Source organism: Pagrus pagrus (assembly GCF_965226575.1).
Source record: "Pagrus pagrus genome assembly, chromosome: 12".
NCBI classification, from domain to species: domain Eukaryota; kingdom Metazoa; phylum Chordata; class Actinopteri; order Spariformes; family Sparidae; genus Pagrus; species Pagrus pagrus.
Genome location: NC_140196.1, coordinates 26,671,040 through 26,693,664, shown reverse-complemented (window position 1 = coordinate 26,693,664; position 22,625 = coordinate 26,671,040). Strand labels below are relative to the sequence as shown.

The 22,625-nt window shown below is 40.7% G+C and overlaps 3 protein-coding genes across 5 annotated transcripts; 1 reads left to right on the top strand and 2 right to left on the bottom strand.

Moving 5' to 3' along the window:
• Positions 1 to 1,031: 1,031 nt before the first annotated feature.
• ankrd45 (ankyrin repeat domain 45) lies at positions 1,032 to 4,782 on the bottom strand. 2 transcript variants are annotated; one of them, XM_084368935.1, is made up of 5 exons: positions 4,503 to 4,782; positions 3,403 to 3,570; positions 3,226 to 3,311; positions 1,918 to 2,056; positions 1,032 to 1,682 (listed from the first exon to the last, which is right to left on the bottom strand). In XM_084368935.1, exons 1-5 carry the CDS (start codon positions 4,735 to 4,737, stop codon positions 1,654 to 1,656), a joined length of 657 nt encoding a protein of 218 aa, XP_084225061.1. In that variant the 5' UTR covers positions 4,738 to 4,782; the 3' UTR covers positions 1,032 to 1,653. The 2 variants fall into 2 exon arrangements, with proteins under 2 accessions (XP_084225061.1, XP_084225060.1); XM_084368934.1 differs by having other exon boundaries at positions 1,032 to 1,685; positions 4,503 to 4,781.
• Positions 4,783 to 10,015: 5,233 nt separating this feature from the next.
• On the top strand, positions 10,016 to 16,986 carry trnau1apb (tRNA selenocysteine 1 associated protein 1b). 2 transcript variants are annotated; one of them, XM_084368493.1, is made up of 9 exons: positions 10,016 to 10,183; positions 11,164 to 11,261; positions 11,605 to 11,704; positions 12,570 to 12,622; positions 13,688 to 13,816; positions 14,300 to 14,416; positions 14,756 to 15,056; positions 15,139 to 15,181; positions 15,865 to 16,986. In XM_084368493.1, exons 1-9 carry the CDS (start codon positions 10,148 to 10,150, stop codon positions 15,999 to 16,001), a joined length of 1,014 nt encoding a protein of 337 aa, XP_084224619.1. In that variant the 5' UTR covers positions 10,016 to 10,147; the 3' UTR covers positions 16,002 to 16,986. The 2 variants fall into 2 exon arrangements, with proteins under 2 accessions (XP_084224619.1, XP_084224618.1); XM_084368492.1 differs by having other exon boundaries at positions 15,136 to 15,181.
• Positions 16,987 to 17,085: 99 nt separating this feature from the next.
• Positions 17,086 to 21,110, bottom strand: fitm1l (fat storage inducing transmembrane protein 1, like). The gene is made up of 2 exons (XM_084369449.1): positions 20,093 to 21,110; positions 17,086 to 19,016 (listed from the first exon to the last, which is right to left on the bottom strand). The coding sequence occupies exons 1-2, from the start codon at positions 20,269 to 20,271 to the stop codon at positions 18,338 to 18,340; spliced, it is 858 nt and encodes a 285-aa protein (XP_084225575.1). The 5' UTR covers positions 20,272 to 21,110; the 3' UTR covers positions 17,086 to 18,337.
• Positions 21,111 to 22,625: the final 1,515 nt, after the last annotated feature.

The following is a 22,625-nucleotide window of genomic DNA, read 5'->3' as shown; positions in this document are numbered from 1 at the left end:
GTTCAGTTTTCACTAGTCAAAACTATATTACAGATATCTCTATTGTTTTAACTAGTCAAAATGACATCATAGATAGCTTGAATAAAAATGTTGACCTGTCAATGTATAAACAACTAAAGACCTTGTTGATATCTGTGATCTTAATTCAGGATATTCAGATTTAGTTAATAAATGTTAAAAAGACCTGCCATACAGACAGGACTGCCTCTTTATGGAGTTCTCTGTCCTGATTGGATTGGTGGGTAGAGATACCAGAGGGAGCCAGATATTGACAAGGAAGAATATTTATATATATACATATACAGAATTTTAAAAAATGATATTCCTGGTTTTGTGGAATCAATTCTTATCCTTTCTTTTATCAAACTGTCCATTTTGAGTCCAACGATGTTATAAGAATGCAATGTTAAATCAGTGGAGTACTCTTAATACATAGATGTGAATATATGTGGCAAACCTGGCAGGCATAACCACAGATTAGTCAGATTGTATAAGGTGGCACCATGTGTTCACACCTGAAAACTGTTTTTCAGAAAGTGTAATTAATACCAGCTTAAACCTCAAGCATGTATCAGCACAGTGGAGTCAAGATGCATCTCCTAACAGTGGCTGTAGCGAGCGAAACTTGATGACTTATGGTGACAACAAAACTAGATTTATAGCCCCTCATTGAGAGCATGAATTGTTACTTGAGAGAATCTTGCCAAATTTTATTTTAGCAGCTGTGTGATGTGTTGGAAATGATGTTGACCACATTCTTCAGTTTCAGATATGACTTGGTCCAGGACTCTGTAAGCATGTAACCAGTATCCACAAGACTGGCATGCTGTTGGAATTTGAAATCTGAAACCTGTTGGGGATTTTGTCCATCTTCTCACAATTCTGAGTTTTTTATATTGTTGTGTTGTCTGCATGCTTATGATACTTGATAAATTAACCCTTTTAGAGAAGCCAAAGTAGGCTTCAGTTATTTTCAGTTCTGTTCAGAAATGACAAAAGAAGTTGAATTGCAGTAAAGCAAATCAATGATACAACCTCCCCAAAATTCCTTTAAATTCCAGGTTGTAAGGCAACAAAATAGAAAGAATGCCAAGGGGGGTGAATACTTCCGCAAGCCACTATGTCTCCTTGAGTCTTCAGTTGAAATGACTTCATAAGGTACATTTTAAATCCAATGGGTGGAGCATGAAATGAAAATAGTGCCTTAATTAAGTACTGGTTGCATATGAACCTCATGACAGGAGAAGCACATGAAGGAAACTGTTTTTCAGTCCCAGTTATACTAACTGACTGTTTCCCACTATGACAACTCTTCAAACTCCCTCAGCAGATTCTCTATACAAATTCAGGCTGGCAACACAGTTTAGCTTCCAGCCTATGGTATATTTTGAATCCTTCATCCTCACCCCGCTTTTTAAGTATTTATGCTCCTTCAGATGCTGCTTCAAATAAATTAAGACTAGCAATTCAGTTTAGTGTCAGCTTTTCAACAAACCTTGACAAATTCTACATTTTTCATACACAACTGGTATTATTCAACCTTTGAAACTAGCAATAAAGTTTAGCATCAGCTTTTCAACATCCGGCATTCATACTGCAATTTCTTCAGAAGGTGCGTTCTTTGATTTCCAAATGAAGATCCATTTCCAAACATTAAACACAGGGTTCGACAGGTACCTCAGCTGCTGCAAACACAAATACAACAGTTAATCCATTAATGACAAAAAAACGATTATCAAAACATGCAATTACATACTTAATACATCATACTGAGATGGTAAAACATTAAGGATAGGCTTAATCCTATCCCCCATAATAACTATAATTTCAGATGGTTCCTACATTAGGGGGACATATGCTTGTGTTCAGAAAAGAACTCTAAAAATCTCACTGCTGAACAATCATATTAGTAATTACACTGAGCTGTCAGCTTGCTGAGAATGGGCTGAAGAGTTTCCTCCATGTCTTTCTGTTGAGCCGTGAAGTCTGAGGCTGTTGAGTTTTTGACACTCTGAATCCAGTCTGACTTGGCAGAACAAACACGTGTGTAGATGTTCTGTGCAGAAGAGACCAGAAACACATGGTAAAGAAATGCACTTGAGTCAATGTATCTTTATCTGCATCAATATAAGAGAACTGAGAGCTTGTCTAATAGTCCAGATGATATGCGACAATTTGAGGTTCACTTTTTCATAAAAGCATGAAACTTGGCACAGGTGTATAGTTTGGGGCCCTGAACATTTTCAGAGATGGAGCCATTGCAAAAACACCATCTGGTGGCCATGGCGGCCATTTTCCACCATAACTGTATTATTTATTTTGCCATATTTCGCCTGAACCAAACATGACAACATTGTGTGTGTGTGTGTGTGTGTGTGTGTGTGTGTGTGTGTGTGTGTGTGTGTGTGCTGTTTTGAGTACTTTGCCAGGTGATGTCTGTCTGTGAACATATTTTATCAATGTGATAGCACCATAACTGTGCAAGATGTAGTCATGAAACTTTACAGGTGTGTAGTTGAGATCAAAATGAAGGACGAGTTTGAAGATGGGTGTGGTTTGACCAATGATTACTGAGTAGTCATGTAATAATGTTGTAATGACTATTGAGTACTCATGGGTCAACATGTTAATGATGGTCTCTAGTTTCCTTCTCACAGTGTAACAAAATTCACTGTTACCTCTTCATCTGAACAATTTAGTATATAGTATCATTGTAATCATTGACCATTCAATCCTTCACCATCCTTCACCTTCTCTGTGTTATCATGTTCGGTTCAGGAGATATGATGTTATGATGTTATATATTTAGTTATGGCAGAAAGTTAAATGGCTGCCACATGACATTTTTACAATTGCTCCATATCTGAAAATGTTCAGGGCCCCAAACTGTACAACCGCACAAAGTTTAATGCTTCTACTGTTAACTGTTAATCTGAACAATTTATGATGTTGTATATGACATCGCTGTAATCTCTGACCACAAAACCTTTCCATCTGAACATTTTCAGCACCCCAAACTGTACAACTGTATCAAGTTTAATGCTTTTATGAAAAAGCTCTAGAAATGTTTTGTGGACTGCGAAACGTCACCTGACTCCATCAGCATGGCAGTGAGTAGATACCTGAAGACTGAATTTTCATTTTTGGGTGAACTGTTCCTTTTTTTAAATCATCTTTAACTTGTGGCAAAAAATTGTCGAATCCTGATGTAAAGAAATATGTTACCCTTTCCTCATTTGTGAAATTCCTCTCTGGGTCAGAAAGACATTCTTTTACAAAGGCAACATACGACATCAGGGACTGTTTGGCTTCTGCACAGAGATAAAACACACATACAGGTTAAAAAATCAGATACATTTTTACTTATCAAAGGTTGCCAAAGACAATGTCATAACATCACACCTGCCAGGAGGAAACAATCAGTGCAGTCTGTCTTGGAGTATCTCCTGGCCAGGTCTACAGGTCTCTCCCCTCTGAAGGTCTTGGTCTTTGGGTCAGCTCCCAGTTCAAGCAGAGTCTTCACGGTCTCCAGGTGGCCCCAACAAGCAGCAAGGTGCAGTGATGAATAACCTGCGGAATAACGAACATTAAACTGAGGCCAGGTACACATGGAAATTTGACATATATATACATTTGATATATATATATACATATATATATGTGTGTGTGTACACATACACATACATATAGACGTTAAAAACCCTTTCTAGTCCTACAACCTTTGTCTAAACTTATCTTTAGGCTTTACTATTGAAAAAGAGAACTCAACTACCCACCACCAGCGTCCATGAGACCCATCTCAGTAAATCAAAGAACAAAAACAAGAGTAAAACAAACAAAATAACTGCAAACATTGAAACAATCCAAGAGCAAAACTCTGCAAGTCCATCTCCTATCTTTACAATGTATTATTTTTAAAGAGCCTTTTACATTTGATAAGTGTCCCACATGTTTGCATTTCTTCAGTCTTCCATAATTTAACTTTAGTTGTGATGCATCAGTCCTTAGTGATTGTTTTTTGAACATACAGGTTCCCCTAAATTCATACTTACTTTTTTACAATGGAAACAACTCTTCGATACCGTGAAGCTATTGGTGATTTATTACTCTGTACGCTATTTGAACAGTTTTAAAGTCAACCATCTCTTTAAATGTGTGTAGGCCTATTAGTTGAGTAAATACAGGGTTGGCTGGTTCTCTGCAAGTGTTTTTATTTAGGATGGAGATTGGATCTGTGTTTGTTTAATGAGTTTTCCCACACTTCCACACAGTAATTCCTATATGAGAGTATTAAAGAACAAATAAATGTAGTGGAGTTAGGAGTACAATATTTGCCTTTGGAGTGGAAGTAGGCCACTAAGTCGCAGACACAACAATAACCTCAAAATAGTACTTAATTACATTGCTTCGTTACATTCCATAACTGATTACTGACCTAATGGCCATCGTCAAACGCATTTACGTGACAGTTTCAGTTCATTGAGCCCACACTGCTCACTCACCCCTGACTGTCTGCACGTCCACCTGGGCTCCGTGTCCGACCAGCTCTCGGAGGATGTCGCTCCTGTCCAACATGCAGGCAGTTAACAGGGCATTTCTCCCTGCCTCGTCCCTCAGTCCGAACACATCTTTGTCCTGCGACTCCTCTGCGAAACCTTCACGTTCAAAACGCGAAATAATGCCTTCCAAGTCCCCACTGAGCACACAATCAAAGATTTCTCTCTGTATTGATGTCATTTTGCGTCCTGTCCGACACTGGAATTTACCGTTGCCATGGTTACAAGACTACGCGACTCGCCTGTGGGGAGCAAGGCAGAAGTAATCGATCTATGCACCGTGAAGTCGATCAACCAATAGGCAAAAGGCTGACCCCATGACACACTTTAAATGACAGCCACCTCTTTTGCAATATCAAGTAGACATGCATGAAGGTGAAAATAAGTCAAGTGAAAAGTCACAAGTCAAAATTATGAAATAGTCAGAATGATGTGCTAAAAATCATCATGTCATAATTATGAGATAAAAAAGTCATACATATGAGATCAAAACTGGAATGATACAATTAAAAAATCCTTTATGTCATTTTATGACTTTTCATATTACATACTTTTGACTTTTATTCTCACAATTATGATTTTTAGCTCACATTTATGGCATTGTGTCCATAATTTCATCATTGTATGTCATAACTATGACTCTATTCTCATTATTTTTGACTTTTTATCTCATAATTCTGACGTACCTTGGAAATATATCCTATATATATTTTATCAAGGATAATTTTTCATCAAACTTTGACAGAAATGGCCTCCCATATTTATTCACTATGTGGCAAAAAAGAGATTGAACTGACTAAAAAAAAACAAAATAAAAAAAAAAAAACATCACAGTCCAAGCCACATTGTTTCTCAAAGCCAAAATCCAGAATAGAGAGGCTCAGTGAATGTGGTCTGGACCCTGTGGAGGTGAGTCGTGGTGCCAGAGAGGCTGTGAAAAGACAAAGCACCTGAACCATGATCCAGGTAAACACCTCACCTGGAGAAATAAGGACATCAACAACACAGCACATCCGGACAGATACCGGTAGTATATCTCATCACAGCAACAGAGTCAGTCATCAGAAACAACAAGCTGGCAGACACAGAGGCAGAACAGCTACGGGTGAAGTATCAGCTGCTCTTGCTAATGCAAAAGCACCCCCCTCCAACCTCACCGCTGAGGAAAGGAAGGCTCTGGCATCACTCACACAAGACACAAGAACATCACCATCTCACCAGCAGACAAAGGGAGATGCACTGCAGTGCTAAACAGTCACCAATGTGCTTGGTGATACTAACACCTATGAGACTCTGAGGCGAGATCCTACCAGTATCTACAAAAAGAAGGTTATAGAATATCTGCAAAAACTGGAAAAGGACAAAGCTATTAACAGGGCATTATATTGCCGACTGTACCCCAGGGAAGCCATCCCATGTATCTATGGACTCCCCAAGATACACAAGGAAGGAGCACCACTCAGACCCATCAGCAGCAGCATCAACTCAGTTACCTATAACATATCCAAGCGCCTAGCCAGTATCCTAGCTCCTTTGCGAGGTTACAGTCAATACTACATCAAAAACTCACTCCAGTACAGTGAAGGCTTCTACAGACAGAAGCACGGCTGTGCCATGGGCTCACCTGTGGCCCCAACAGTGGCCAACCTCTACATGGGAGAAGTTGAGAGTTGAGCCCTGATTACCTTGACAGGAACTGCTCCTAGCCACTGGTTCAGTAAGGTGGACGAAACCTGGGTCAAAATCAGAGCAAGGGAAGTGGAAGCCTTCACAGAATATATAAATGCTGTGGACAATAACATCAAGTTCACACAGGGAGATGTCAGAGGAGACAGTCTGCCCTTCTTGGACTGTGCAGTACACATTGAAGAAGACAGAAGCCTCTACATTGCGGTGAACAGAAAACCTACACACACAGATCAATACTTGCTGTTCGACTCTTATCACCACTGGAGCACAAGCTGGGGGTCATCAGAACCCTAAACCATCGGGCTGGGACCGTGCCACTAGGTCAGAGGGGAAGGAGAAGGAACAGAAGCACATCGGGGGAGCACTTAAAACCTGTGGCTACCCAAACTGGACCTTTGTCAAAACCTCTACAAGATCCAGAGCAGACAGAGAGGGGGAGACGAGAAAAAAGGAACAACATTGTCATTGTGGCTGGAACATCTGAGACATTCAGAAGGATCTTCAATAAACATCATATCCCAGTTCACTTCAGACCTACCAACACACTGAGGCAGAAACTTGTCCATCCTAAGGACAAAACACCCAGGCATAAACAGAGTGATGTAGTTTATGCTGTTAAATGCAGCCAGGAATGCACAGATTTGTACATGGGGAGACAAAACAACCTCTCCATAAACGAATGACGCAACACAGGAGGGCCAACTCCACAGACCAAGACTCTGCTGTCCACTTACATCTGAAGGAGAAAAATCATTCCTTTGAGGACGACAATGTAAACATCTTGTCCAGAGAAGACAGATGGTTTGAAAGAGGAGTAAAAGAATCCATCTATGTCAAACTGGAACAACCGTCTTTGAACAGAGGAGGTGGCTTAAGACATTACTTATCACCCACCTACAATGCAGTACTGAGTTCCCTCCCCAGACAGCTTAACAACCATTCACACCTGGGCTCACCTAGCCCTAGCAACCCACATGAAGGCCGGTTGGGTCAACGACCCACAAGTGGCCCTAACGACTCTGAAACTCAGAGCTCACACGTGTCCTTAACGACTGTAACGACACAGCATTAGAATGACCTGGATGACTGAGAACCTTCATCAACATCATATTCTAAAGGACTGAGGCTCTGAGATGGAAGTAGAAGTATAGTGATGTGAATGTATAATCAGTGCTGTTCCATTCTAATGCCAGTGACTTGTCATCAAAACCAAATCTGCATTCATGTATGGTCTACTCTGCTAAAAATCTTGTACGCAACAGCTATATGAATGCTCCTGCCCCGCGTCACCTCACAGTTGCAATTTCCAGTGCGATGTGATCTTCTGATTCACTTCTTTTCCCAATGAGACAGATCAACTCATTGAAAATCTCCTCACTGTACCTCACAGCTTCTTCAGCAGAAAGCTTGATAGCATCCACCCTCTGCTGAAGCACAATGACCCCTCTCTCTCTCTGTCCAGGATTCTCTATTGGCTTTTTTTGCTGACTGACCCCAAGGTCTGCCTGCCTCTCAACCTTTTCTTTTGCTGCAGAGACTGTGTCATGGCCTTTATGATTATCCATGGAGTAGAGATAGTGATGATCAGTGCTGGGACCTCACCACATGAAGGCCTAACAATAGAGTGGCCTGCCTGAAAAACCAAAGCCTAACATGCGGCCACCATGCACTGACAAAGCCTGAAATCAAAGGAATAGTGTGGCAAACCCCAGTGGTCCAGAAAGTCACACCTGAAGGCCTGCATGCCTGATACACTCTTGCAGACCTACGTAATGCATTGCTGGAAGCACTAATTTTCACCTATGAAACGCAGCACGTTTGAATTTTGCTTTCACCTAGACCACAGTCTTCAACCTTGCTGGACGAACCAAAGACTGCTTCATGTTCACCAAACATGTTTTGCATCCAGAGGAGACGCTGTGCAACCCAGCCTATCCAATCACTGTAAAACATTGTGATTGCTGTTTACCTTTTCTTTGTGCTCATCACAATCACTCAATCACATCAAGACATTACATTTTATGACACTGTGGTGGCATCAGCGCTCCTTTATGCAGTGGTCTGCTGGGGAGGTAGCAGCACGGACAGGGACAGGAAGAGAGTAAACAAACCGGTTAGGAGGGCAGCTCTGTCCTGGACTGTCCACTGGATTCCATAGAGGTGTTGGGTGAGAGGAGGATGTTAGCCAAGCTGACGTCAATCATGGACAACTCCTCTCACCCGCTGCACCAGACTGTGGAAGCCTTGAGCAGCTCTTTCAGCAGCAGACTTTTATACCCACTGTGTAAGAAGGAGCACTACTGCAGATCATTCATCAATTACCCTCAAGCACTACCTGAACAATCATTTTCCACTCACTTGTTTGTTTTTTGTAAATATTACATTATATTAATATTTATTTTCTATTTAACTTTATGTGTTTTTGTCTGACTCTTTCCTGAATTGTTGCATCTTGAGCTGTTGTAACAACTGAATTTCCACATTGTGGGATAAATAAAGTCTATGTAAGACTGAGGTTAAGTAAAAATGAATGAATATCTGCGTAGTACCTCCACTGCTGACGAATCAAATATAATTAGTCTGGAAAATCAACCAAACTCACCATCAATCAAGCTCACCAATTTTGAACAACCTTTTGTATCAATAAAACAGCATTAAACTTCACATCCCAGATGAATACAGGACTCACACATTTACATCATATTATTATAGCAATACATTTGCAACAGCTTATCCAACAGTTCAGTATTGGGAATGCATAGTTCCTGGAATACATGCACTTAAAATCAATCATTCAATCAAAATTTGAAAGAAATCTAACACAACCCAGTCCAATAGACAAAATTCTTAATTACTCAGAATCAAAGAAAATCTTCTCAAGAATATATATATTGGATGAGGGAGGAAGAACACAAGACCGCCTGCAGAGTGGGAGAGTATATTATTATTATCATTATTATTACTTATTATCACTTTAGTTTTCAATATATGATCATTTTACAGTTAATTTTACATATAGCATTATGAAATGAACTGTTAGTGATGGCGATGTAATGATAATAATATTATAGCAGTTAATGGTATAATTAAAGCTATTTAAAAATTAAAAATAGTATCATTGTTATTATTATTAAAATTATTACAGCTACTTTCTCTATTATTATTATTATTATTATTATTATTATTAGTAGTAGTAGTAGTAGTAGTATTATCATTATTATTATAGTAAAAGTATAGCAGTGGGAAGAAGAAAGAACAGGAAGATGTTTTTACAGAATTCAAAGGAAAGTAGGTGTGATGAGAAGAAGTTATATCAAGACTACATTTTGGTCATACTCAGTAGCACTTTATTTAAAGTTAAGAAACATAATTCAGGAAGATGTGAATTTTGTGACCAAGAGCAGACAATGGAACATGTTACACTCAACTGTACAAAATATGACGCTGAGAGAAGGGAATGTACACAGAACCTTAAAGCTATGAAGTTGAGTTTTGAATGAATGAGACATTTTACAAAGAAGTTCAGGTGAGAAATGTTATCAAGCCTTGCTACAGTATCTAAGGAGCGCGAACTTAATGAAGTGAATATAACCTAATTGTATTAATTAATTAATTTATTGAATTAATTATTGTTGTATTATTATTAATATTTTCTTTTCATTATCAGAATGACTAAATGTAAAGTAGATTCCCGATCCAGACGCCACCAGTAGGTGGCGGTAAATGCACAAAAATGTTGTTTGCCAGCCGCAATAACAAACCAAGAAGAAGAAGAACCCGGATTGCATGGACGTAGCTCGGACGTATGGAGAACTTTTAACGTCGCAAAATTAGGCTTTTTGCACCCCACATCAGACACCAGCGGATCCCTCCAAAGTTTAATCTCTGCGCCAAACGCCAAGATGTTTAACAGACAGACGAGCCTGTGGATGGGTGATGTAAGTTTGAAGTCTCTTTCTTTCAGTGTGGGAACGTTAGCTTAGCTTAGCTCAGCTACGCACGCTGGTTGCTAGCTCGGTTACGTAAAGTTAGCCCGGATAAGTGACCCCTATCATAAAAGGTTAGGCTGAACTCTGTTGTAAGGTACTTCGTTGGTACAGCTTGGCCTAACGCCTTTCATTAACACCAATACTATCCAAACCAGTTACTAGTCCTGCTTGAAAAGGAAGTCAACATGTCCCTGCAGTGTGGAGATGTTGATTTCATTTTCAGGTAGGACTTGGCACCTGCCCACAGTCCCAGAACTACTAGTAACTGACCATGGTGTTACTGTGCCAGCCAACTAGCCTGACCTGAACCCTATAGAGGATCTATGGGCTTTTGTCAAGAGGAAGATAAGAGACAGCAGATCCAACAATACAGAAGAGCTGGAGGCCGCTTCCATCACACCTCAGCAGTGAACAGGCTGACCGCCTCCATGCCACAGCGCACTGATGCAGTCATTCGTGCAAAAGAGTTCCGATCAAGTGTTGAGTGCATACATGAACGTACTTTTCAGAAAGTCGATATTTCTCTATTGGAAATCCTTTTTCTAATTGGTGTTAGGTGATATTCTAATATTTTGTGATACTGGATCTTTATGAGCTGTAATCATCAAGATTAAAACAAAAAGGCTTGAAATATTTCACTTTATTTGTAATGAATCTAGATTATATGAAGATTTGACTTTTTGAATTAAATTATGGGAAAAAAATGAATTTTTTGGTTGTGCACCAAGCACACCAAAAACACTGGAGCTTGTGGTGTAGCCGCCAGTGTTGGAAAGGACCCTGGACCACGCTCGTTTTGGCCTCATTTATACATATGTGACAGTTTTGACATTATAAAGTTGCACACAATCTTCTGTGCTGTTATGAAGTTTTGTTTTTGATTCAAATTGAACCTGATGCATTTAAAAATTCTTTTCACCTGTGTTTAGTTGGACCCATACATGGATGAGAACTTCATCAAGCAGGCCTTTAGTGCTATGGGAGAATCACCGTTTGGAGTCAAGATCATCACTCACAGAATAACAGGGTGGGTACAGAGCACCTCATGCCATACAGCAGTCTTTGTGCTAAATCCTTGAATACAACTGATAGAATAGAAGATGTGCTTGTAGGTTTTCTAGCATAAACACCTGTAGTAGAGGTGGACAGCTTTGACAAGTGTTGACTCACCTCCACTGGAAACAGCTGCAGGAAACCAGGAAAGTGGTTACGCCAAGTGTTGTTTGAAGACTAGGCTATTGCTTACCTTTGACCAAAATGTGACAGCAGGTTTGCTGGCTTTTATAATGTGAATGTAATTACTGTTACATTGCTCTTACAGAGTGCGTTCTCTCTCTATGTGTCCCTAACATTTGTCTCCTCTTGTGCAGCGGCTCAGCAGGATACTGCTTTGTGGAGCTGGCAGATGAAGCAAGTGTTGACCGCTGTGTCCAAAGACTCAACGGAAAACTAGTTCCTGGATCAAACCCGGTCAGTTCTATGGTGAAATTGCAAAATACTTCTTCATATATCTTTTATACAATCCTTTCTGCAATACATAACTATTGTTTCTCCATGAATATATTATTTATTATTGACAATTTAATACCGCCTTCCTTTTTTTCCCAGTATTAGAGTTATGCTGTCAAGCAGTTTTTAATTGTTGATTTCACTGTGGATAGTGGAGCTCAACTAGTCTTGGTCCTCCTTTGTAACCAAAAGTGTTGAGTGTTTATAAGTTAATATAATACCAGGTTATCCTTTCTCTCTGTTAACACACCACATTCTTGATACATAAGTTAAATGTGGCAAAAATGTTGGATTTGCTGTTTGTGTCACTTTGGCTGCCACTATACTGCTACATCAGTTTAATCAAGACGATTACAAAGAAACAATAACAAATAGCAGTTACAGATACGATTAAGGTACTCGATACTCTATATTCTATATTGGCTGTAGTGACAGCAAGTCTACTTGATGTGAAACAAAAAATCCAGCCAGCTTGAACATTTCCATAGTGTGTAAAGCTGTGAGCCCAAACTGCTTGCTGATGAATTTGAAATGCTGCTGGCCATGTGAGCTGGCCAAGCTGCTGGGCTCCCCTGTCCACCAGCCTGTACCTGCTGCTGGAGGCTGCTTGTACATGAGTGTACTTTGTTTGAAGCTGTTGAATAGAGTCTCTGGTAGGAACTAACTGAGGAATGGGCTAAAGGCTGGTCTGGGTGGTGGAGGTATGTAAACCCAAATAACAACCATAATTAACTCCACTCTTTATTTCCAGCAATATCAGTGCTATACTACACGTCTTTGCTTTTTGATGTTGGCTGAGTGTGTGTGTTTTCTCTCCCCTGTGCAGCCCCGGAAGTTTAAACTAAACTATGCCACCTATGGCAAACGGCCAGAGGCAGGGTAAGATATGAATCGCATTTCCATTTTGCATGTTATGGTTAGTCAGAATAAACCTTATGTCTTCAACCAGCAATGGGATTAAAGTAAATGAAATGAACCCTTACTCAAGTACTTTTCCCCTGAAATGTTGTTTCAATTTTTATTTAATTTTTGAAAATTAAAGATCAGGTGAGATTATTTTACAGTACAGATTTAGTTTGTTTCTAACATCAGTTTGACTTAGTCTTTGTGTGTAAACGTGGAATGGTGATGTGTGAATCAGCTCAGATGTGCTGCGAAACTACATATACGCAAATATTATCCACCTGCCATTCACCCAAACAAATAATTTTCACTGATTAAGATACCTAAATTTCACTCCACCTCAGCTGGTCCCTCTAGGCTATATTGCCTTTTAAATTATATTGAGCAGTGCAAGCTTTCCTGGTGATGTCTCAAGTGTGTGTTGTATTGATGTACGAGTGTCTTCTTTAATGATTAGAGAGGCTGCTTTCAGTAATTTCCACGGTCATAGAAATGAACCTGCACCAAATATCATGACACATTTCAGCAGCAAAACAAAAGGTGTAGTTATACAGGACAGAGGAAACAAAATGTAACTTTATAAATATTTTTAGATGGCTCTGGTTGAGCTCAGGATTTAACAGAAGGAAGGCTACTTAACTCATAACTGTACAAACCTGAAGTGTGTGTGTGTGTGTGTGTGTGTGTGTGTGTGTGTGTGTGTGTGTGTGTGTGTGTGTGTGTGTGTGTGTGTGTGTGTGTGTGTGTGTGTGTGTGTGTGTAAGTGAGTAACCTTTTGGATGTGTAGAAGAAAACAGAACATTAATTAACATTAACCTTAATCCTAACCATTGTGCAATTCTGTAAGGAGTTTTAAACAATCAGCGAATATAAGATAAACCTATCATTTCTGCCGGGGGTACTAAGAGTAAGATGTGAGAATGGTTGTATAAAGCCTTTTGTTCTCCAGGGAGCTGTGTGAAATCTGCATAAATGTCGTAGTGATGTAATTTTCTTACCACAGCTCCTTAGTTATTTGACCAGATGTTTTACTTGTCTTAGGCCAGAGTTCTCAGTGTTTGTGGGTGACTTGGCCTCTGAGGTGGACGACTTCCAACTGCACCAAGTTTTCAAGAAGTACCTCTCCTGCAAGGGAGCCAAAGTGGTCACTGACCAGTACGGATACTCCAGGTATGTCAGCTCTTAGAGGTGGACCGGACAGCCATTTGGATTCACAAATGTTAACATCAGGAGATTTCTTGAACTACATATTATTTGTTAATTTTCTTGGTGTATAATATACTAGCTTGAATATTATTGTAAGAAATATACAATAATATAAAGATGTGCCCTTGTTTCTGTGGTGTAATGATTGTTTAGATGGCAGTGCTGTGGACGTTGACCAGCAGTACAACTTCATCTATTTTCGAAAAAGGCTGAAGAAATGTTTTCTTAACGTCGTATGCTAAAACTATTGTTTTCCCCATATAGGCTAAGCAAGAGCAACTCACAATTCAAGTGATGCTACCTCATGTTAAAAGTAAAACAACAAGTTTCAGTTCTACCATAATAATACCCATTATATTCTGTTTCTCATTATAAGTGGCTATTAATTGCCAAGTATGGAGTGTTTGGTGGTGTGGAGAGGACGTCTAACTGCTGTTTGACTTGCAGAGGTTATGGCTTCGTCAAGTTTGGGGAGGAGAGTGAGCAGAAGAAGGCGATTGAGGAGTGCCAGGGCACGATGCTGGGAGGGAAGCCGCTCAGGCTCAGTATTGCTGTGGCAAAAAGGTAAGATGCTGACAAGGAAACATGATGGAAAAAGTATAAAATACTAAGTGAAAAGTACGTCAGAATTGTACTTGAGAATAGTGTATGGAGTCATTGAAGTCTCAGATACTGTAATACTGCATGGGGGATCTCCAGTGAAAAGCCATCTATAAGTAATTCTTTAATTCCATGTTATTCTATTGTGTTTATTTTTTTATGTTCTTATCCATCTTGCACATTTTAAATCTATTTACATTTAATTTTGGTACATAGTTTAAAACTTTAAAACTTGAAAGTTTGAAAAAAACAATTTGCTGGATTAGATGAGCTTCAAACATTGTTGGCTTACTTGTTTTGCAGCCAGAAGATGAGCAACTACCATGGGAGCCAGGGCCAGAATTACAGCAGCTATAACCAGTCCCAGTCCAACTACTACAGCAGCAATAGCAGCGGGGGTCAGGGGGGTTACTACTCTCAGTGGGGCGGCTATGACCAGTACAGCGGCTACAACAGCGGCTACAACAGCAGCTACAACAGTGGCTACAACAGTGGTTACAACTATAACTATGGGCCCTATGGATACCCCCCACCAGGCCATGTGATGCCACCTCCTCCCATGGGGATGCCACCCATGACCACAGACATGTCAGGAGCTGCCGAGGTAAAAGTTTTTCATACACGAGAAACAAGTATATTTTCCATTTAAGAAATTATTCACATTGTTTAATGTCTTTTCCCAGCAGAGCCATGAGGAGTCTGCGGGTTTGGAGGAGGACAATGCAGAAGGTAAGAACCCCCACCCACCCATTATTTTATTTTTTTTACCTTGAAAATATTCTTTTGTGTTCCATTATTAGCATTTTGTCATGATGTGCTGTTAGCCCGTCACTAGGCACATTCTTGTGTTGCCATTTTGGATCCTTTAAACCACATTTTTCACCTGTAAGGCTCTGACTTGGTTTGGAATCATACATTTACCATAACCGGTCTTTTATAAGGAGTGGTACCTCCATAGCTATGTAAAATGTAGGGCTTTTCCATTGGCACTTCTGGCCGCACCCAGTCAAACCATGCCGCGTTGAATTGTACTTCCATTACGCCGGTCTCACCCATAATGCTGCCTTTGAGTTGGGTCCAAGAGCAGCCAACTACCTCCAAGAGTGTTGCAGTGAGATCAGATGGGCTTTGTCATAATTCAGGGACGAACAGTAGCATCTTCTTTTTATTCTGTCCATAATGAAACAAACTGTTATAGGAGTGCAATGCTAGACCAGTGGACTGCTTTAGAAGGGCTACTTGAGATTTGTCTGGTGCCACAAAAGGGTCCTGGCCATTACTTTCCTACACTGTCCAGTCTTGTCCAGTATTGTTGATGTTTTTTTCTTAAGCCCTTGGCCTTTGTTTGAATTCACAGATAAATATCACATTGTGAATGTGTACATATAATTGCTTGGTGTTTTTTTTTACAGAAGCCATCCCTGAATGTGACGTGGATCAGTGGAACAAAGATTTTATGCAGCGCAGCGAGGAGCTGTATGACGCCATGATGAGCTGTAGCTGGGAACCCCTGAACTCTGTTAACTCCCCCATCCCCTTCCTCTCTTGATAATTCCTACTTTTCTGATCCCTCCCCAAACCTTAAATATTTCATTTTGTATGATTTTGTGCCCCTCACAAATCTGCCATGATCTAACACCACATTGACGCCTTCAAAGGGCCAGCTTCAGTTCACCTCTCACTGCTTATGTAACTGAAGGCTGAGAGTACATTATGATGTACTCTTTCTCAAATTCACACAAATATTCACTTAATATTAATGTTTACCATGTTGGTAATATTAAAAAACAATGTAATCAGTGAAGTTGCTGTTCAGTGCATACCATTGACTCCTCTATGAAGTTTAGGGGTGAAGTGCTGAAGCAGTCTTCTCTGCTGGTGACTGGCACATAGTAGCTATAGGAAAGTTAATGGCGTGGCAATATTTAAATATTAATGATGTCACTGAGTCCACTGTCATTTACATTTGTTGGTCCATATTGAAATGGTGACACCAGCAAAGCCAACGTGGTTCATTGAATATGGCCCTGACTTTTAAAGAAGATTGTCTTTGGAAGACAAAAGCTGAAACTATGCCTTAACTGTTACTGGCCATGTACTTCCTGTCAATCTTGGATAGTCATTAGAATAATTTTGTATATACAGGCTATCAGTCTTTGTGCTCTGGTTATTTTTTTTAAAGAATGGATTTTCCTCCATTTTTTCTTTTTTTGATAGATTTAATGAAATTTTCTGATTAGAGGTGAAAGTATGGAAGATGATACCGAGTTGACTGAGCTGCAATCTACCACAAATGTAATTGATTACTGCTTTCCAGACAGAAGCTTCATGTTTTTCTATGTAATAGATGAATGGTACAACCTCTGAATACCTTTTGAGCGCTGTGAAACTGCATGTAATAACTGTGAGGTTGACAGCTGATTTGCTGTATCAGATGATCAGACAACATTTATCCTCTATTGTATGATGGCTAATCTTTTGTAAATATTTTCTGTCTGGAGACGTTTTATCAATAAATTGAAATTTAGGAGGAATTGCTGTCCTCTGTCTTCTTTCTTCACAGGTAAGTGAAGTGTGAAAGTTTCTCGTGGGTTTGTTAGACACTGTCAGCATTTTAGTCATTAAATGTTGGCTCGGCACTTTTTTATTAAGACATATGTTAATTTGTTATGAATACAGCATGAGTCAGACACAAATACCTACACAACCTTTTCTCCATTATTTGCGCCTCAATGGCAAAACTAAAGGCACAATTTACATGCTTCTAAATGTGTCACAAAGTCAGATTTGTTGGGATGCTAATCATGAACTGCAACAGCCCTTGTTCACATCTGACCTGTTACATTCCGTCTTTCTTTGACCTAACTGTTTTCTGTCAACTGTCACTATCTTAAGAGACTAAGAAGATTTCTAACATCAGCAGGATAATCTATTGATTAGCAGGTGCCAGTATGTTTACCATGCTCACCATCTCAGGGTTCTAATTAACATAGTTAACATGCTAACATACTGTATGATAATTAGCACCAAGTACAACTGACAGGATTATGACCAAATACCTGCAAGTCTAATGGAATTCCCAAGTATTAAGTACTAATGAAATTTTAACATGCAAAGCTAACATTATCACTACCCACAGCTGTACTTTGTGTTAGTGCTAATATGTAAGTATGCTAAGAAGCTAAAGTAAAATGAACTTACATAAACGCAACCTTCTGTGTCTATGCACAGCCTCACAGCTGTTAGCATGGCTGTACAGTCTTGTTTACCTCTGTATACTCACACAGTGTAAAAGCTGACACAAGAAACAGATGGAGAATACGTAACCAGAAGATCAGTGCAATCTACAGAATCTTTTTTATGCAACAATTGGATGAAAATTGATGAGACATGCTATGAAAACCAGGATGCAATGAAAGTTAATTGAGTTTGAAGTTTGCAGTCTTAGAACACTAGTGACAAAGATACATCTGAACAACAGAGAAATTGTGTAACCAAATCATCGACCGATGTCTTTATATTTTCTCTGTTAAAAAGTCACATACGAATCAAATCATGTCGGTTACTTGTTTTTCTCTGTGCTGTAAACAAAATGGGAGCTATAGGTTCAGTTAAGTCTCTGAAACATTTCCAGCCTGAATCTTATTAGCAACCACTGGCCCTTTCCTGGATTCCTGGCTTGTGGAGACTCCCCCGTCAGCCACTGTGACAGTGATGATGTCACAGAAAACTACAGCATATGTTTGCTTTATTGGCACGCATTAGAAAAAGGCGTGTTTGATGCACAAGATTTCTTGCTGTTAGGACAAACATGGACAGAACAGAATCTTAAGCCAAACAACCACGAGCTATTGATTTAATGAATCTTTGTGTCTTCTTTCTCAGTTAATCGCAGTGATCGTGGTTGAGTTTTGCATCCTCTGCTTCATTACTGCTGGTCTTGGTGTTGAGCAGTCCCTGTCCAGGCCTCCCGGGGCAGCACCAGCTGGGCCCCAGGCGGTACCAGCCCTGGTACAGCCCCCTCCAGCTCAGACACCCCAGAGCGCCCCCTAGCAGCTGCGTGGGGAACTGAGGGAAGTAAGCTAAGAGACAGAGCAGCAGAAAGATCCAGAGTCCAAGCAGGAGGAAACAGAACAGGAAAAGGATCCTCAGAGGGGCATCTGATATCCCGCCCAGGCTCAGATAAGGGCCAAACACTGCTGTTTCCTCAGCCAACAGCAAGCAGCAGAGACAGAGGAGGAAGACATCTTCTGAGACTTCATACCCCCTCCACACCATCCCAGCTTTGAGGCACATGGACTTACTCTCTCCTTCTCGCAGCACCAACATAGGCTGCCCATTAGCAACATCTGGGCTGGCGAGTAAAGGCTCGTAGCAGCTTCCCGTGGTGTTCTCCAGAAGGTACAGGAGTTTACAGAAACCAAACCACAGCCCGCCAGCCACCCCGAGCCGGGAGAGGTGACGGACGGAGAGAGACAGGGATCGGCGGATGGAGAAAGAGAGGAGGAAGACGAAGGAGCCAGCAAAGATGCAGGTCCAGCCCCAACCAGAGCGCAGGAACATCCTGGAAGAAGGAGACGAGTCGTGTAAAGTGGAGGAAGTGATTCATTCATTGATTAGATCAATTCAGTGTTGTCATCTAGGTGTAGTAATTAAACAACAGGACATCACTGACCTATTACTGACAAATTAATGTCAGAATATAAAAGTCAAAGCTCTTGAGAAGACCCTCTACTGGCTCCTATCAGAACATATCAAACAACACCAGTAGACCAATGTTATGTTCACAACTTTGTAGTTTGTTTGATATCATCAGTGGAAGTCTTGAATAATTTCCTGAAAGTATGAAAGTAAGGTCTATTCATTTCTGGTTCATGTTACTAACTGCCAAAACAACATACTATGCAAATTAGTATGGAACTGGGACACAGCTAGAGGGTAAGGCACATCTGCACGCTGACGAGTTTCTCTACATAATAAGTAATGTATTCAGCTTGGTAAGTAGATATTTCTTTAAGGGACCTAAATCCATGTAAAATAATTATTAGCTTGATTTTAATGCTAGCTAACTAAAACTGCATAAAACATTCAAACATGACAAACGTCGTTCAGGGAGCAAGCACTGATTTGCCTTTGATTTGGGGTTTTTGCTGGGGATCTCTGAAAATATGTCTACGAGTGAAGTGTGTAGTGTGAACTCGGCATTATAAACACAGGAAGGGTCAACTGTTTCACTGGGATGGAACCGCATGCATTCAACAACATCAAGCGGCCAGACTGGTTACCAACACAAAGAACAGAGAGCTTGGATTACAACACTCCACTTGATCTTTACACAGCAAATAGTTTGCTGCTATATTCATTTTCAAAAGCTCATATGTAGACCCTTTAAACTTGTTCTTAAATGTATTTAGTAGGAGAAATATGCTGCCTCAGCTTTGAACAACTCAATCAAATCATCTTCTAATTTCCAAGTTCTTTTCTTTTGCTCAGTGTCATTTGAACAGTAACACAGTCAGGGTGCAAGCATGCATTGTAGGCCTGCTGTGTTAGATGGAGGCAAATGCATTATTGCACATTGGTACAATTCTACTACTTGGTCAAAGATATCAAATGAAAGTAAAGAGGAAGCAGACTCACCTGTAGAGGAAGTGGGTTCTCTTGGCAAAGACGCTGTGCTGGGAGACCCAGAAGCTCAGTGCAGGGCCAAACATCACCACTGCTGACAGCCACAGGTGGAAGTGCTGCCGGAACACTGTGTTACCCAGGAGCCGGGCGGCCAGGTCCGTCAGGACCACTAACAACGTGTTGAGGAACATCTGGCCCTGCAACCAAACCTCCTGACTGGATCTCACCTTGATGTTTCTCTATGAAAATGGAGTACTGCTGGCTCTGAATGCAGCAGTAAGTTTGTGTAGATTATGCACCTCAGACTAATCAGCTGTTCAATGTGACATGGCTGTAATCCTGTCTAGAATGCACTTAACACCCTAGCTGAATATTGTGAATCACCTTAGAATACACCAGTCTGTACAAACCAAACAATATTTTTCAAAGGTTGTTCGGATCCTTTGGTGTTCTGATGGAAGATTAATCCAGATCCAGAAATCTAAAGATGCTGTTTGCGTAGTCCAAAAAGTCCACTGATGTTAGCTGCTAGCATCCATTCATACTGTAGAGTGTACTCCGTAACATGAATGAAATGACAGCTGGCCCCTCGCAGGCCACAGATATGTGCACACTGAAATCCAACCGTGAAAATCTTCAGTCTTCAGGAACTTAACTTTTATGCCAGTAGCTACAGCGTTTTCCTTTTTTCACACTTTCAACTGAAGGCTTAAACAATGCAACCAGACCACATAACTGTTGCTTGGCTTGTTTTTCTTGCAGCTGCAGCAATGCAAGTTGAGTTTCAGCACTTTCAGACCTTGTAGAGCAGGTTTCCAATTTGTCTCCTTCCCGTTTTCCTTCTTTGTGCAGTGATTGTCAAATGGCTATCTCTTGATCACTTCTGCAGAAATGAATTCCACTCAGCAATAGCAACTGCTGTGTCACTCCGAGAGACGTCAAAGAGTTGTAGCTTCAGAATTTCTCCATTGATCGAACTATCACGACTGTAACTGTAGCCTCTCTGCTCTTCTCTGTCAGTGACACCCTCTCCAACACACACAGACACACACACACACGGACCCATAAAAATACAGAGAATGTTCTCCCCTGTCATATGCCTCCTGGGCCTTGAAGGTGTCACATTGCTCCTACTGAGATGACTGAAGGGTACAGAAAGGTTGAACCAGTGACACCAAACCCTTGGTGTTAACATGAACCATAAGGCTTCTGACTAATGTAGCCTTAATTGCCAACAGAGTAAGTTGTGCAGCGTCAACAGAACCAGTGTCACAGAAAAGTCATGAATAAAGTGTCAACAATGACGTGAGATTGGATCTAACGTATTGTAGTGTGTGTATGGAGGTTTGCGTTCATGTGTATTAATAGCAGTAACCTTTGTACTGTATCTGGGCTGAGACTCAGCTGCTGCAGCTGTCTGTCTCTGTCAATCAATACATGGTAATACGCACATACGCACACACACACACACACACACACACACACACACACACAGCCCATATCTACTGTCCTTTCTCTTCTCTTTCACATATCACCCAGTTTTATATAGTTTCTTGAACTGACTGTGACTGAGGCAATCCCAAAGATTAACCATGTGGTCAATTATACAAATGACCTTTCAACCCATATATTCATTTTTCATTATCTGAGCATGTCAAACCTTGACAATACAATACAGTAGGTGTTTCCTTTTCGCCACAGTTAAGTTTATGTTGTTGGGGGTTTAACGCAACAAAAAAACAAAATGGCTGATTGAAGAGAACTGCAACATGGCTCATCACATGTTTCTTTAGCCCCATTCTCACTGCCGTTTGCACGCAGGGATCCTGCGCCAATTCTCCGCCTCCTCCTCTGTGTGAAAGTCTCAGATGGGGCGAGGGGTGAAATTTCACTGCGCCTCTGATGCGCCTCTGGAGGTAGTATCAGAGGTAGTATCAGAGGGAGTATCAGAGGCGCAGTATTGGCGAACCGAACCAGTGTGAATGGATAAGCCAGCGGCGCGGAGCGGGGGCGTGTTGATCCAACAGTCTGATAACTAAACAGATCCTTCACTCAACAAAATAAAGAGAAATGTCCCACAAAGCTATGTTACAGGACCAAACAACAGTAATGTAGTAACTGGTAGTGTCTAGTGGAAAACAATACTGCAGTTATACGTGGAGAAGTGTCTGTCATCCTGTCTGTCCAACCAACTCTTCGTCCCCCAGAAAACAGCCTCCCTCCCCACGACTGAGAGAGTCAGACAGCGTCCTGTTGACTGATGGCGATTATGTAATTATGTATTTTAGAGCAAAAAAACTAAACTTTGTCACTTTCCAGGATGCATGGTGGGTCAGGATCTCAATCACAACGCATTATAACTGCATCCATATGATTATAAACAGTCAGCTGGTACACACATTACACACTGGTTCGTCTTTACGCCGGAGCTGCTTGGCACTGTGCGAACAACCAACGGCGGAGAATTAGCCAACCACCGCTGTGGCGATAATGCGGCGACTCTGTGTGAAAAGGGCTTTTGATAGAAACATGTGGCCATGAGAGA

Coding starts and splice junctions, on each gene's coding strand:
- ankrd45 (XM_084368934.1), bottom strand. CDS start 4,737: ATGACATCAATACAGAGAGAAATCTTTGATTGTGTGCTCAGTGGGGAC. Junction 3,571..4,502: donor GGACGTGCAGACAGTCAGGG/GTGAGTGAGCAG, acceptor GTTATTCCGCAG/GTTATTCATCACTGCACCTT. Junction 3,312..3,402: donor TGATTGTTTCCTCCTGGCAG/GTGTGATGTTAT, acceptor ATCTCTGTGCAG/AAGCCAAACAGTCCCTGATG.
- trnau1apb (XM_084368492.1), top strand. CDS start 10,148: ATGTTTAACAGACAGACGAGCCTGTGGATGGGTGAT. Junction 12,623..13,687: donor GGCAAACGGCCAGAGGCAGG/GTAAGATATGAA, acceptor TACTTGTCTTAG/GCCAGAGTTCTCAGTGTTTG. Junction 15,057..15,135: donor ACATGTCAGGAGCTGCCGAG/GTAAAAGTTTTT, acceptor GTCTTTTCCCAG/CAGAGCCATGAGGAGTCTGC.
- fitm1l (XM_084369449.1), bottom strand. CDS start 20,271: ATGTTCCTCAACACGTTGTTAGTGGTCCTGACGGACCTGGCCGCCCGG. Junction 19,017..20,092: donor AGAACCCACTTCCTCTACAG/GTGAGTCTGCTT, acceptor TCCTTCTTCCAG/GATGTTCCTGCGCTCTGGTT.